Source organism: Mauremys reevesii, linkage group 7 (genome assembly GCF_016161935.1).
Source record: "Mauremys reevesii isolate NIE-2019 linkage group 7, ASM1616193v1, whole genome shotgun sequence".
In the NCBI taxonomy this organism is placed as follows: Eukaryota; Metazoa; Chordata; order Testudines; family Geoemydidae; genus Mauremys; species Mauremys reevesii.
In genome coordinates this window covers 77,631,640-77,646,603 of record NC_052629.1, presented here as the reverse complement: position 1 = coordinate 77,646,603, position 14,964 = coordinate 77,631,640, and the positions used below count along the sequence as shown (strand labels likewise).

The 14,964-nt window shown below is 57.8% G+C and overlaps 1 protein-coding gene across 2 annotated transcripts in view; it reads left to right on the top strand.

Annotated features, from left to right (window-relative positions):
- Nucleotides 1-14,964, top strand: part of SLC38A3 (solute carrier family 38 member 3) — an 84,196-nt gene that overhangs the window by 33,556 nt on the left and 35,676 nt on the right. The window contains exons 1-4 of one of the 2 annotated variants that reach the window (XM_039481238.1): nucleotides 2,684-2,718; nucleotides 4,620-4,755; nucleotides 6,278-6,362; nucleotides 8,958-9,073. In XM_039481238.1, coding sequence (XP_039337172.1) covers nucleotides 4,652-4,755; nucleotides 6,278-6,362; nucleotides 8,958-9,073 — 305 coding nt within the window. In that variant the 5' untranslated portion in view covers nucleotides 2,684-2,718; nucleotides 4,620-4,651. Of the gene's footprint in view, nucleotides 1-2,683; nucleotides 2,719-4,619; nucleotides 4,756-6,277; nucleotides 6,363-8,957; nucleotides 9,074-14,964 lie in introns of those variants that run through there. The other variant, XM_039481236.1, reaches the window with a different exon arrangement.

Sequence of the window (14,964 nt, the reverse complement as noted above, 5' to 3'; positions counted from 1 at the left end):
CAATGGCAAAGAGCCAATGGGAACGGGAAGCTAATTGCTGGGGGCTGAAATTGCTTCATGCTTGTCCTGCCCGGGGAGACCCTCGCACGAAGGGTCCTGGGCTGGACAAAGCAGTATTGGTATTTCCAGGCCAGCGCTTTGCAGGCTGTCGGGGTCTCTCGCCCACTGCTGAAATGTGGCCACCCCTGAGGTGGCCCATGGCAGCTGTTTAGCAGTGTGCAGCAACACCACATGAGTAGCTTGGCGCCAGGAAGTGCAGCAGGCTCCTGTATCCAGCTGAAAGTGCAGGGGAGACTAGAAATCCAGCTGACAGCTCCCCGGACACTACAGATCCCCGCGTGCAGGGCAGCCAGCGGAGCAAGACACAGCGTTGCCTGCTGGGCCCTGGCATCCCCTGGAGCTGCACCAGAGAGGAGGGATGCCACAGTCCCAGGCCAGAGCTTGGCCCTTAGGGCAGGGTTGGGAGGTGGATTTGCATCCAGACCCAGAGCTCTGGGGTGTGGGGATGCCCAGGGCTGGCACCTCAGTTTATCAGCAAAGGAGAGGCTGCCCTGGACATAACTGCCATCTCGGCTGGGGTGCTGGTCATGCCGCCATTGGATCCGATGCCCCATGGCCCTGCCCATTGTGCTGTCATGCACCCCAGCACTGCTGGATGCCCCTGAACCAGCCAGGCACTTTTCAATGGGCAAGTGCACCCTGTGGTGTTGGGGGCTGGGCCTTTAAGGGCTGAGCTTCCCAGACAGAGTGCATGTGGGGCGCTGAGAAGCTCAGCCTTTTAAAGGCCCAGTCCCCACGGCAAGCTGACCGAGGGCAGCCCCTTTGCACAAATGTTACAGCTAAAGGGGCTACTGACTGTGCGGCTTGGTGGAAGTATGCTCCTCGCTGATTAATAATCCCTGTCCCAATGACAGCAGGAGACCTCCAAGGGCAGCCACACCCCATGGACTGACCCTGCTCATGGGTCACCCCCAGGGTTTGCACCCAGAATCTTTACCATCATAGCACTGGTTGCTAGTGCTGGAAATAAAAGGTAGCTGCAGGGCCGACGGGGGGTGGGGGGGGGCGGAAAGCTGGTACAAATTACCAAGGCCCGGCGGTCCAGAAGGGGGCCTGGGGCCCGGCTTCCCCGGCTTTGTTGGCCCTGTTTAGCCGGTCCGCCCTTGCTGGGGGGCCTGAAAAAAATTTTTCACCGGGGCCTAAACCCGCTCTCGGCGGCCCTGGGTAGCTGTAGTAGATTCTTATCTTTCAGCAGCCCAGTCATGACAAAGGGCTGTGATGTGCCCTTTGCCAAGGTCCTGGAACCACTGCTTTCCACCCAGCTAGCTGGTAGCATGGAGTCAGCGGGGAGGTCAGGGCAGAGCCATAAGAACGGCCAGGCTGGGTCAGATCAATCATAGAATCATAGAAGATTAGGGTTGGGAGAGACCTCAGGAGGTCATCTAGTCCAACCCCCTGCTCAAAGCAGGACCAACGCCAACTAAATCATCCCAGCCAGGGCTTTGTCAAGTTGGGCCTTAAAAACCTCTAAGGAAGGAGATTCCACCACCTCCCTAGGTAACCCATTCCAGTGCTTCACCACCCTCCTAGTGAAAAAGTGTTTCCTAATATCCAACTAAGACCTCCCCCACTGCAACTTGAGACCATTGCTCCTTGTTCTGTCATCTGCCACCACTGAGAACAGCTGAGCTCCATCCTCTTTGGAACCCCCCTTCAGGTAATTGAAGGCTGCTATCAAATCCCCCCTCACTCTTCTCTTCTGCAGACTAAACAAGCCCAGTTCTCTCAGCCTCTCCTCATAAGTCGTGCTCCAGCCCCCTGATCATTTTCGTTGCCCTCCGCTGGACTCTCCAATTTGTCCACATCCTTTCGGGGGAGGGAAACTGGACACAATATTCCAGATATGGCCTCACCAATGCCAAATAGAGGGGAATAATCACTTTGGTCGATCTGCTGGCAATGCTCCTACTAATACAGCCCAATATGCCCTTAGCCTTCATGGCACAAGGGCACACTGCTGACTCATATCCAGCTTCTCGTCCACTGTAATCCCCAGGTCCTTTTCTGCAGAACTGCCGCTTAGCCAGTCAGTCCCCAGCCTGTAGCAGTGCATGGGATTCTTCCATCCTAAGCGCAGGACTCTGCACTTGTTGAACCTCATCAGATTTCTTTTGGCCCAATCCTCCTATTTGTCTAGGTTTCTCTGGACCCTACCCCTACCCTCCAGCGTATCTACCTCTCCCCCCACCTTAGTGTCATCTGTGAACTTGCTGAGGGTGTAATCCATCCCATCATCCAGATCATTAATAAAGATTGTTAAACAAAACTGGCCCCAGGACCGACCCTTGGAGCACTCCGCTTGATACCAGCTGCCAACTAGACATTGAACCATTGATCACTCCCCGTTGAGCCTGACAATCTAGCCAGCTTTCTATCCACCTTATAGTCCATTCATCCAATCCATACTTCTTTAACTTGCTGGCAAGAATACTGTGGGAGACTGTATCAAAAGCTTTGCTAAAGTCAAGGTATATCACATCCACCGCTTTCCCCATATCCACAGAGCCAGTTATCTCATCATAGAAGGCAATCAGGTTGGTCAGGCATGACTTGCCCTTGGTGAATCCATGTTGACTGTTCCTGATCACCTTCCTCCCCTCCAAGTGCTTCAAAATGGATTCCTTGAGGACCTGCTCCATGATTTTTCCAGGGACTGAGGTGAGGCTGACCGGTCTGTAGTTCCCCGGATTCTCCTTCTTCTCTTTTTTAAAGATAGGCACTAGGTTTGCCTTTTTCCAATTGTCCGGGCCCTCCCCTGATCGCCATGAGTTTTCAAAGATAATGGCCAATGGCTCTGCAATCACATCCACCAACTCCCTCAGCACCCTCGGATGCATTAGATCTGGCCCCATGGACTTGTGCATGTCCTGCTTTTCTAAATAGTCCTTAACCTGTTCTTTCACCACTGAGGGCTGATCACCTCCTCCCCATATTGTGTTGCCCAGGACAGCAGTGTGAGAGCTGACCTTGTCTGTGAATGGTTCGTCTTGCCCAGTATCCTGTCTCTAAGCTTCCGGGAGCGTGGTCCCCTCCTGGCTTCTGGCAGTCAGAAGTTTAGGGTCACCCCAAGCGTGGGGTGGCATCCTGAGCCATCTTAGCCAATGGCCACTGATGGACCTATCTCCCATGGACTTACCTAGTTCTTTTTTGAACCCTGTTATACTTTTGACCATCACAATATCCCCTGGCAATGAGTTCCACAGATTAATTGTGTGTTGCGTGAAGAAGTCCTTCCTCTTGGTTGTATGAAACCTGCTGTTTGTTCATTTCATCAGGTGAGCCTTGGTTCTTGTGTTGTGGGACAGGGTGAATAACGCTTCTCTACTCACCTTCTCTTCATCGGTCATGATTTCATCGACCTTTCTCACATCCCCCGTCAGCCATCTCTTGTCTAAGCTTTACAGCCCTGCTCTGTCCGGCCCCTCCTCATATGGAAGCTGTTCCATACCCTGGATCATACTTGGTGCCCTTCTCTGAACCTTTTCCAGCTCCGTTCTCTCCTATGACTACCAGACCTGGGCACAGAATTCCAGGGGTGGGCGCTCCAGGGGATTATACAGCAGTGTGATGGCAGGGGTGCTGCTGGCAGCTGGAAAGGGGCCAGCTCGGTGCTTGAGCTCACTCCACAGACGTGCTGGCCTCCCAGGTGGGTGCTGGCACGGCAGGTGGGGGTGGTAATAATGCCACCCTGGCAGCAGCCTGGGCTTGGAGTGCTCGAGGATCCCTGTAGGCTATCCAGAGCTTGCCTGGCAGCCAGCACAGAGCGCGGGTCTGATGGGCTCAGCTGGGGGCTGGGCGAGTTGCCGCTTCCAGGTGTTTTTCACAGTTGTGCCCAGGTGGAGCCCATCAGGGTGACCCAGCAGAGACGGGGTGAATGAGGGACTGGCCATCTAGGGCCGTCTCTGAATGCCTCTCACAGCAGGGTAGCGTCCTCCCCCCACCTGGATGCCACTGGAAACCAGTGGTACCAAGCCAGGTTCTCCTCTCTCCCTGCATGCCCCCCATAGAGCTGTGCCCAGCACAGGGTGGGTGGGGGCTGTGCCATGCCATGCTGTGCACTGCCCGGGGAGGGGAGCATGTTTCCCAGTGATGGGAGACAGCTCGTCAGCTCTCACAAGTCCCCAGTGAAATGTCCTTCCAGTGCCCATGGGGAAACCCCTGGGTGTGTCAACTTCGATCTGGTGTCCCGTTAGCAGCAGGCCCAGGAAGGGTCAATGCAGACACCACCCCCTGGGCAGATGCAGGACCCTGTGGTTAGCCTGGCTCTGTGGCTGCCGGTTGGGAAGGGAGGGCAGCTGGATGGCAGCAGGCTGGTAGGTGACCCCGCTGGCATTTCCACGTGCCCAGGGGGAGACCAGTTGAGACCTGGAAGCCAGCCCAAGGTGGGATTTCTGGCAGGTCAAGCTCCGAGCCCGCGGCCTGGATACAGGTTATTCTGTTTGTGTTCCCAGCCCCACTGAGCCCTGATCTGTGCTCTGCCGCCTGGCCCAGCCCCATGGGGAGATGTCATTCTCCAGGGTCTCAAAAGGAGCACGACTGACTTTCCTTCCTTCCCACAGCCAGTGCCGTCGCCCCAGTGAGTCCAGCAGAGATGGACCCCGCAGAGATCCCCATCCAGACAGAGCTGGTGGAGCTGGTGCCCAACGGCAAATACGCTGTGAACGCCTCGGCCATCCCCTTGGTGGGGAATGCCAGGTAACCCCAGCACATGAGCAGAGGGCAGGGGCTTGCCTGGCTGGAGCCAGCTGAGAGACAGAGTCATTCTGTCTTCCTGCTCCTGGCAGGGGATGGGTTAGGAACCCTTGCCAGAGCTAGGCACAGTGAAGGCAGGTGCCATGCAAGTGTCCCCTTTGCAGCTCTACCGGTGCTTCTCACTCCCGACCCCCAGCCCCCAGCTAGCCCAACCCTGGGCTCTTCCCAGCCCCTAACTCTGCCAGTGCCCCTCACTCCCGACCCCCAGCCCCCAGCTAGCCCAACCCTGGGCTCTTCCCAGCCCCTAACTCTGCCAGTGCCCCTCACTCCCAACCCCCAGCCCCCAGCTAGCCCAACCCTGGGCTCCCCCCCACACACCCCAGCTCTGCTGATGCCTCCCACTCCTACCCCATGACCCCACTCCCCACAGCTCTGCAACAGGTAGCCAAGAAAACAAGCTGGGGTGGGGGCTGATCCCTGTCTAGGGTCTCGGTGGAGCAGCCCCTTGGATCCTGTATGAGAAGGCTGGGTGTTCAGAGATGAGCCAGAAGGACTGAGTGGCTGGTGAGGTGGATTGATGAGGAGCCCGGCTGAGCGGCAGTGTGAGGGGGACACAAGCAGGCACGGGCGGAGAGTGGTGGGGGGAAGCTAAGCTGCATGGGCAGGTCCTGCATGGTGCAGTCTGACCTAAAAGGGCCAGCTCCAGCCTGAGCCTGGGGAAGAATTTGCTTCTAAGGAGGAGAATGACGGGACCACACACCCCAGTGCAGACAGGAGCAGTGGACACAGGAGAGCTGGGATCTGCTGCCTTGCGGGGTGAAGCTGAGGAAGTCCCAGCCCCTCTCTGCCTCAGTTTCCCCAGGGGATCCTGGTGTTCACCCTGCCTGGAGGCAGGGGCAGCTCCAGGCACCAGCGCACCAAGTGCGTGCCTGGGGCTGCAAATTGAGGGGGGGCGCTCTGACAGTCGCTGTGAGGGCGGCAGTCAGGCTGCCTTAGGCGGCATGCCTGCGAGAGGTCCTCCAGTCCCGTGGTTTTGGCGGCAATTCGGCGATGGGTACGCCGAAGGCACGGGATCGGGGACCTGTCACAGGTGCGATGCCTAATCCGCATTACCAGTGGACCTCCCGCAGGCGCGCCGCCAAAAGCCACCTGACTGCCGTGCTTGGGGCGGCAAAATACATACAGCCGCACCTGCCTGGAGGGGAACGTGTTTGTGGGGCACTTTGAGCCCCTTGGAGTATTGGTGCTGGAGGAGGGTGAGGGATTGGTGCCAGTCACTCAGGGACCCTCTGCTGTACCTCCTCCCCGCAGAGTGCCATCAGAGATAAGGCTCCCCAGGGGCAGGCTGGAGCCCCCTGGCCAGTGGAGCGCCCTGGAGTGGGAGCTGTCGGAGATGGAGTGGCATGGCCTGTTCTGCCTTGTAGCACGGGAGGTGGCATGGGCAGCCCAGGTGGCACCAGGGAAAGGTAGCACCCCACTACGGTGCATGGTTTATGGGTCTTCTCTCCCTCCCACCTTACTCCAGGTTTGAAGAGCCCCAGCTCACGGTGGCAGAGATGGAGGAGTTCCTGCCCCAGGGCCCTGACAAGAAGCAGACCCACTTCACGGATGTGAGTCCAGGCGGGAGAGTGGCTGGTGGGGTGACTGCAGCCCAGGCACCTCCTCGCGCTACTTGCCAAGAGCCTGGCCCTCAGGCAGGGCACAGATCCACTGCCCTTCACTGCAGAGTAGGGGGAGGGCAGGGGAGTGGGAGTCGGGAAATCCAGGTCCAGTCTCCTGCCGCCATGGGCTGCCCCCTGAGCTCATTTCCTGGGGCACAGAGAGAGCTGGAGAGATCTCCCAGGTTCTTTGGTTTCACCATAAACCTCCAGTTTAGCATGTGTGACCCATTTGCCCTCTAGTGGCTGGTCCACCTAGAGGATAAAAGCCTACTACTGCTGCTCACAGCTTGTGCACTTTTTCCCTTAGCTCAAGTGATCAGAGCTCTTGCATTTAGTGCTGGTGACCCCTGGGGGTGGGTAAGTAGGATTGTTACATGGGCTAGATGGCTGCCCTCTTGGCCTGCTCCCCAGGGATTGAGCTGGGTGCCAGGCTGCCCTGCAGGGGCCCAAAAGCAGGGCACTAACCCTAACTGGCTGTGAGTTCTACACTTAGATTTCACCAAGTGTGAATTCCTCAGGCACTAGAACAGGCTAATCCTGGAGTCACCGACCATCCCTTTGGGTGCTCCAATCTATCCTGCCACCCAGGCAAGTCTGCCTTTGTCACAGAGGGTCCCTCATGCCAAGGATCACAGCAATAGTCAGGTTACTCCCAGCCCCAAGGGACCCGTCACTTACCCCAGGTCAATTGCACCTTAGACCATAGGCACTGACTGGAGCACCCACAGAAAAAAAATGGTGGGTGCTGAGCAGCCTCCCTAGCAGTGCCTCCCGCCAGCGCCTCCCGCCCACCGGCGGGCCCTGCCGCTCAGCACTTCCCCCTGCCCTGCAGCGCCTTCCACCTGCCGCAATCGGCTGTTCCGTGGTGTACAGGAGGCACTGGGATGGATGAGGGAGAGGGAAGGAGTGAGAGTGGAGCAGTCTTAGGGCAGGGGATGGGGAGGGCAAGGAAGGAGCAGGAAGAGGCAGGGTGGGGGTAAGGTCTGGGGGCAGGGGTAGAGTGGGGACAGGGCCTAGGGTGGAGCAAGGGGGCACACCCTCCCAGCGCTTAGAAAGTCGGTGCCTGTTCCTTAGATCTCACCCATAGACAGCGCCTGTAGCCAGTCCTGTAATAAACTCTCTAGTGCAGTGATACTCCGAGTGAGGCTTGGGAGCTGCAAGTGGCTCTTTAACCTGTCTCCTGTGACTGTTCACAACACATGATGTTAAAGCTCCATGTGATTTCATTATTAACCAATCCAAGTTAGTGACCAGTCAGGATGCTTGTACTGTGTTATTAACCGACTGTGGAATACTTGGCTAATCATTGTGCCGTGAGAATAGTGTGTAGATATATATATATATATAGTCAATGAAACAAGGAATTCACATGACTGGGGCCCTTTTGGGTCATGTTACTCGCTAATTTGGCTCCTGACCGGCTGAGCTCGGAGTATGACGGCTCTACAGATGTATTGACTAGGAAAAGGAGAGAGGAGAGCTCTTTGAGAGGTTAAAGCAGCTAAACACAGACACACCCAAATGAATTCCAGTCTTACGTTTCAAAAGGTAATAGAAGCTTCTCTGATAAGCAGGCTCTATCTGTCCTTTGTGGCTAACCCTGGCTAAGCACTGGGAATCTCTTGCTTATGCCCAGTAATCCTTGCCCCTCAGAGTCCCAGCAGCATAAAAGATCCAGTTCCTTCTTGTCAGGGCTTTTTATTCCTCCCTCCATTCTGCTTCGAGATGTAAATTCAGCTGCTGGGAGGAACTCAGGAGCCTGGCTCCTCTTGGGGTAGAGGGCAGCAACCAACAGAAATCTTTTGTCCTCTGCTGGTCCACAAGGGTTCAGCTGGTGTCGCTGGGCCGGAGCTGACACCTCCCGTTCACACTGGTTAGTGCTTCTCTCCTGTCTGGTGGTTGCGAGTTTCAGAGCGACCACTGCACTGTTACCTCCTAGCATGGGACATAGGTATTATAAACCGGATTAATGCCGGCAGCGACTCACAGCATTCCAACACGTCCAACCACTAAGGCCATTTGTACAACGCTAATACTGAGGTTAATAAGACTAACGCCCAGGCTGGCTCCAGCTGTGTGCTTGTCATGATTCAGTCGACACCTAGGGGCCTTGGCGTCACAACGGGGCCTTCTAGATATAAGAGCAGGAGCAACTACAGCTGGAGTTGAAGAGCCAGGCTGTGGAAGTGGGGCTCTCACGGAGGGGGCCCCCTAAGGCCTGCTGCCCAGAGGGGTGCAGCAGCTTAGGGCAAGGAGGCAGGCTATTGAGGCAGAGGGATTACAAGGGAAATAACAGCCCCTAGGAAGGAGGAATGTACCCTGGGCAGTGAAGGAGGTGCTGGTACCAATAATATGGTAGTAGCCCAGAGGCGCTGCCCATGGGCCCAGTCCCCACATTTCCGCAGCCAGAGGGTTAGCTGGGGTGCTCCAAAGGCATCGCTCTGTGTGAGTGGCAGGGGACATGGGGGTATTTCCAGCTAGGAGCACGGGGGGCCAGGCTTTGCCCAGCCACGGCGCGTGACCCTCTGTGTCCTGTCTGTGCAGTTTGAAGGGAAGACCTCCTTTGGCATGTCCGTCTTCAACCTCAGCAATGCCATCATGGGCAGCGGCATCCTGGGGCTGGCATACGCCATGGCCAACACCGGCATCCTCCTCTTCCTGTGAGTGAAGCTCTCCACACGCCTTGTGCCGGGGTGTGGCTGCGCGGGGGAGGGCTTGGCGCACACTCGGGGGCTGAATCTGCTCTTTGGCCTGTGTGGGTCCAAATGGGAAAGGACAATAACTCCTAGCCAGGCATGGCAGCAATGTGAGAGCCTGGGCAGAGGGGTGGGTGGATACTAACCCAATGATGAGAACAGGGGTGTATGGGGATGGATGGATGGATGGATGGATGGATGGATGGATGGATGGATAGAGGGATGTGTAGGGATGGATGGATGGATAGAGGGGTGTGTGGGGATGGATGGATGGATGGATGGATGGACGGATGGAGGGGTGTGTGGGGATGGATGGATTGATGGATAGAAGGGTGCGTATGGGGCTGGCTGGCTGGCTGGATAGAGGGGTGTGTGGGGATGGATGAGTGGATAGAAGGGTGTGTATGGGGATGGATGGATGGATGGATGGACGGATGGAGGGGTGTGTGGGGATGGATGGATAGATGGATAGAAGGGTGCGTATGGGGCTGGCTGGATGGATGGATAGAGGGGTGTGTGGGGATGGATGAGTGGATAGAAGGGTGTGTATGGGGATGGATGGATGGATGGATGGATGGATGGATAGAGGGGTGTGTGGGGATGGACGGATGGATAGAAGGGTGCGTATGGGGATGGATGGATGGATGGATAGAGGGATGGATGGATGGATGGATAGAGGTGTGTGGGGATGGACGGGTGGATAGAAGGGATGGATAGATGGATGGATGGATGGATGGATGGATGGATAGAGGGGTGTGTGGGGATGGACGGGTGGATAGAAGGGTGCGTATGGGGATGGATGGATGGATGGATAGAGGGGTGTGTGGGGATGGACGGGTGGATAGAAGGGTGTGTATGGGGATGGATGGATGGATGGATGGATAGAGGGGTGTGTGGGGATAGATGAATAGACAGAGACATGTGAGGGGCGTGCACTGGGTGGACACGCACACTCAGTGTTTGCACGCTGGGGATGTTGCACTTGCTGTTGGCGGCTGACCCTGCCTGAGCTGCCCTGCAGATTTGTGGCCATGCTGGCTGACAGGAGCAGGGATGGGCAGAGGGCCCGTAGGTGGCTGGCCCAGCTGGGATCCCAATGCCATCGGTGATCCTGCTGGCACAATGCCAGCGTGTTGGCAGAGACAAGAGCCCACGGTGCCCTCCCGGCCTCCCACTGCCCCAGAGCAATCAGCCAGACACGGGGGATTCCCCCTGGAGACAAACACGGCAGAGGCCAGACATGTTGCTGTCCCAGGAGCTGCGATTGACACTCCTCGGCACGGCACAATTCAGTGCACTGTCTGCTCCACCGCCAGCTCTCGACACCCCACCACCACCAAGCCCCAATTCCCCTCCCCCACACAGAACTGCCAAGGGCCAGCATCATGATATGCAGCCAACCCCCAGCTTGACCCATCCTGCAGGACATCCGACCTTGCCAGAGCCCCCAGGACAGCCCGGGCGTGGGTGAGACCAGCTCATGGGTGAAGAGCGGCTGGCTGAGGCTGAAGCCGAGTGAGCTGGGGGCGGTGCTGGTGAGCAGAGGAATCACACTGGAGACTCTGGGCCACGAGGCAGTCTCCCCCAGTGAAAGGTTGATGCCCCAATCAGTCGATTCAATCCGGGGCTCGGGAGGCACCTGGGCTCCAGAGGGAGGGAGATGGAGTGAGGCCGAACTGGAGAGGAATCAGCGAGAGACACGGAAGAGCTGGAACAAGCGTGCCGGTGCAAAGAGCCCAGCTGATGCTCGGGCAAGGACGCCCAGGAAAAGGGGGAAAACCGGCCGAGCCCAGAATCCAGAGGGTTGCTGTGGGAGGGGTAGGACTGCCAGGAGCTCTCTGGGTGAAGAGGTCACTGCCAGGCAGGAAGCCCTGGGGAACAGGGCTGTGGCCAGGGAACGCAGGACTGCTCCAGACTAGCGGGGAATGGGTTGGACCTTTCAATATTTGCTGTGGGAACTGTGGGAGTTCTGTGTGGAGCGACAGACTGGGAGTTGATTGATGCGTTGCGTTCGGAGGCCAGCTTTGAGTGACTCTTCCTTGCATGGCGGGACCAGGAAGAGAAACTGAGGCTGGAGACGCCTGTCATGCTGCACCCTGTTCATAGACTCATAGACTCATAGACTTTCAGGTCAGAAGGGACCATTATGATCATCTAGTCTGACCTCCTGCACAATGCAGGCCACAGAATCTCACCCTGCAGGCCACAGGTGAGGTTGTCCTGTCATGATGACCTAGCCGGAGTTATTCGCGCCTCTGTCATCTCTCAGCTAGAATACAGCTGCACACCAGAGCTGGGCGCAATGCTTGCAGCACTCAGAGAACCTCAGCTGGTATCGAACGCAGCCACGCACCAGTGAGATGGGCTTCCGCTGGCACATGGAGCCCCTGCCTCTGCCCGAAGTTTCGGAGGAGTTCTGGGCTCAGCACCACCATTTCTGTGGCCCAAGGACCCCTTCTGCCTAAAGCAGTGTGGACAAATCAAACCAAATGCTGCCCAACCCAGGTCCTCTGCAGTGCACGCAGCGCACCCCCCTTCCCCCCCCCCCCAGCCTGGGGAAAGGTGAGGGAGCGTGGACCTCACACGACAGATGCCAGCCACATCACCCACTGCACGACTGACCGGCACTCAGATGCTGCAGCAAGGAGGGCAGGATACCAAGCCATCTGGAACAAAATAGAATTACAAGTCCCGGTTCCTTCCTGGCCTGGCATTTGCCCCTTTGATTTTGCCCATCGGTAACATGTGCCGTCTCTCCTCATCTCCCTGGCAGTACCCGGATTGGTTTGTGTGCTTTTCCCACCTCCAGTTTGGCGCTGTGTCCCCTACCTGTGCTGACAGTTCCCCTTCCATGCGCCTGGACCAGAGAGGGGCATAGATACAGGTTAGCTGATCTCTGCGGTTCCCAGGCCTCCTGATTCAGTGCATTGTTAGACCCACCAGGACCCCCTGCCGCTCCCTTTGGCATGGGCCATGCTGCCGAGGCTACAGTTTTGGCCGCAGGCTTTCTTAGTCCAGGCCGGGAGTGGCTGACCCTTGGCCCTCACGGCTTTTTGGTGGGCTCAGGAGGGCATCACAGTGCAAACACACACGTCGGCTTACAGGGGAATTCGCAGCCGTGTCTAATAGACCCCCCCCCCATTCACACTCGCGCACATGGACCCAGATGCAGATTCAGACCTATCTGACAGACACACACTCCAGACCAGTCCTGCAGAACCGCCTGGTGATGAAACCAACCAGGCTCCTCAGCACTCAAGTCAAGGTCTACGAGACACCTCTGATTCGCACCTGCTGCTCCTGCTGGGGTGGTGGATGCTGAGCCCTTCTGAGCAGGCCCACCGGCTTGCACACCCCAGAATCAGCCACTACTTTGGAAATGGCTCCCCATAATTTGCATGACCGTTCCCAACTAACCTATAGAACTGAATAGAGAATTGTCGCCCTGTTATCAAATTCTGCAGGGGGTGTATAAACCGGCTGCCTGCGTCCATGCAATTTGCTGAGCCTTCACCATCTTCCCCAGCTGCCAGCTCTGGGAATGTGATCACACGCCTCACCGTATGGCTACGGTTCTGTGATAAGGGGGTTTCCTAAAGTCCCAGCTCCTGGAGTCAGGTGATTAGGGGGCAAATCTCTGCTTGTGTTGGGAGAAGAAGGATGTTTCTGCCCTCCCGTTTGCAGGGAAACGCTTGAAAACTGCCCCCAATGGCTCAGGAAATGGAAGGCAAACAGAGCCCAGCATGTATTGCTGAGACACCCAGGGGTTTTTAAGCCAGTCTTGTGACTCCAGCAGGTAAGTTTGGCATTACTGCACACGGCATCAGAGCCAGCGATCGCCCTCTACACCCCCCACACACACTCTGTGGGGTGCGAGGATCCCCCAGCACTGAGAGAGGAGCAATCAGAGGGCCTGCCCAGCACCCTGGGGTGCCCACATAGCTGCTATGTGCTGTGAAGCTCTGCCGGCTGCTCTGCCTAGCTGCCCCAGCTGCCCAGGTCGCCCGGTCAGCAGCCGCCTGGTTCTCTGCAAGGCTGAGGAGCTGCTTGGCGGCTGGCAGTGGTGGGTGAAGGGGGCAGCTGCCTGGCATCCTCTGCTTCCCACTTCCTTGTTAGGCTGCGGCCTTAATGAGGAGCTGGTGGATCTGCCCTCCTGTTCCCCGCTGGCAGGAGCAGCAGGGTCACCGGCAGCTGTGGACTTTCCCCAGGGTCATTGCTGGTTGTGGCACTGCTCACAACTGTTCAAACAAAGCAGAGAGGGCAGCCAAGGCCTGGCTGGCTTCAGGGCTGCCAGCAGCTTCTGAGAAGCCAATTTTCCATTGATTGAGAGAGGCGGGAGGTCCCTGCAGCGAGGGAGGGGAAATGACCCAGGAGGGCAGCTTTCCAGCGCACCTCCTGCCATCCTGCAGGGCTGCAGGGCGCTCCCAAGACACATCCCCCTTGTGCCAGGCACTGTACACACCCACAGCCAGAGCCGGCATCAGCCCCAAGGGGCAGGCCGGCTAAATGGACACGGATGGGATGGGCAACTGAGACCCCCTAGCCACAAAGTTTGTGCCACAGCTGCCCACTGACCCCAGATCGGCCACAGCCCAGGCCGGGGATTAACCACTAAGCCATCCTTCCACTGCTGGGTGCCTCCAAGCACCACCTACCCCCAGTGTCCCATCCCCACACAGCCTCCTGGGCAGAAGCCTTTCAGCAGCTGGTGTCGCTCTGTGCAGCCCCTCCCAAGGATCCCCCGATGCCGGCCCTGGGGCAGCTGTCACCCACAGGGCCACGTGCCAGGCAGAGGAGGAAGGCCTGCCTAGCTCAGCCCCTGGCGTGGTAATAAACTCCGGACAGTGTGACCGGAGAGATTAGCACTGCTGCTCTCCTCTGGGGTCAGGTTGGATGGCACTGGGAACACGTAGCCACGAGGCCACCCAACCAGCCAGGCACTGTGGGGTGACCTGAGCTCACTGCCCTTCCAGCTTCCGGTGGGGGGGTGTCTGCGGGTCACGAGGAGCTGGTGCTCATCTCAGTCACGTGTCCCTACAAGCAGTGCCCTGCCCATCCCGTGCCCTCCGCACGGGCGCAGTGTCATCTGCCTTGTTGTGGGCAGTGCCAGGCTCTGGTGCAGGGGGAGGAAAAGAGTGGGAGTGAGTACCAGCTGGGCAGGATATGAACAAGTGGCTGGGGGAGATGGGGATGGAGAGCTGGGGGCCATGATTGGGCAGGATGGGGATGGCGGGGGCACTGGCTGGGCGGGAGCCACTGGCTGGGCAGGATGGATATGGGCAGCGGGGGGAGGGTACCATCTAGCTAGCTATCATGTGCCCGTCACTGTGGTATCCGGTCTGCAGCAAGCTCTCCTGTCCTGTCTGTGCGGTTGGCTCTGTGGAGGGAGTTCCTATGCAGGCGGGATGACACCCCAGGCCAGCTGCTTTCATGGACCCTGGTGCTGAGGCGGGTTAGCACGGGCACACCAAACCGCAGTCCTGAGCGCCCTGGCTGGAGCCTTGAACCAACTCAGCCCTGAGGGCAGCCCCCTCCAGAGCCCTCCTGGGATGATTCTGCTGCTTGCTCACACACTCGGCTAGGCCTCAGCGAGGCCTGGCTCCAGGGTGTCTGGCCCTTCCCAGAGCCCCGGGCCTGAGTCCCTGGCCACAGTCTCCTGGGTTTGCACTTAAAACAACCACAGATGCGCTGCTGCTCACGAAACCTTTGCAGGCGCCTGGGAGACAAGTCCTGCTTTGCCCTCCTCTTCCGCGTGTGTCTCAGTGCACGTAGCATGGCAGCCTCCTGAGCAGAGTCGGTCGGCCCCTGGATTCCTCCACCCATGGAAAAAGCGAGATTCCAAAACCACTGGACAT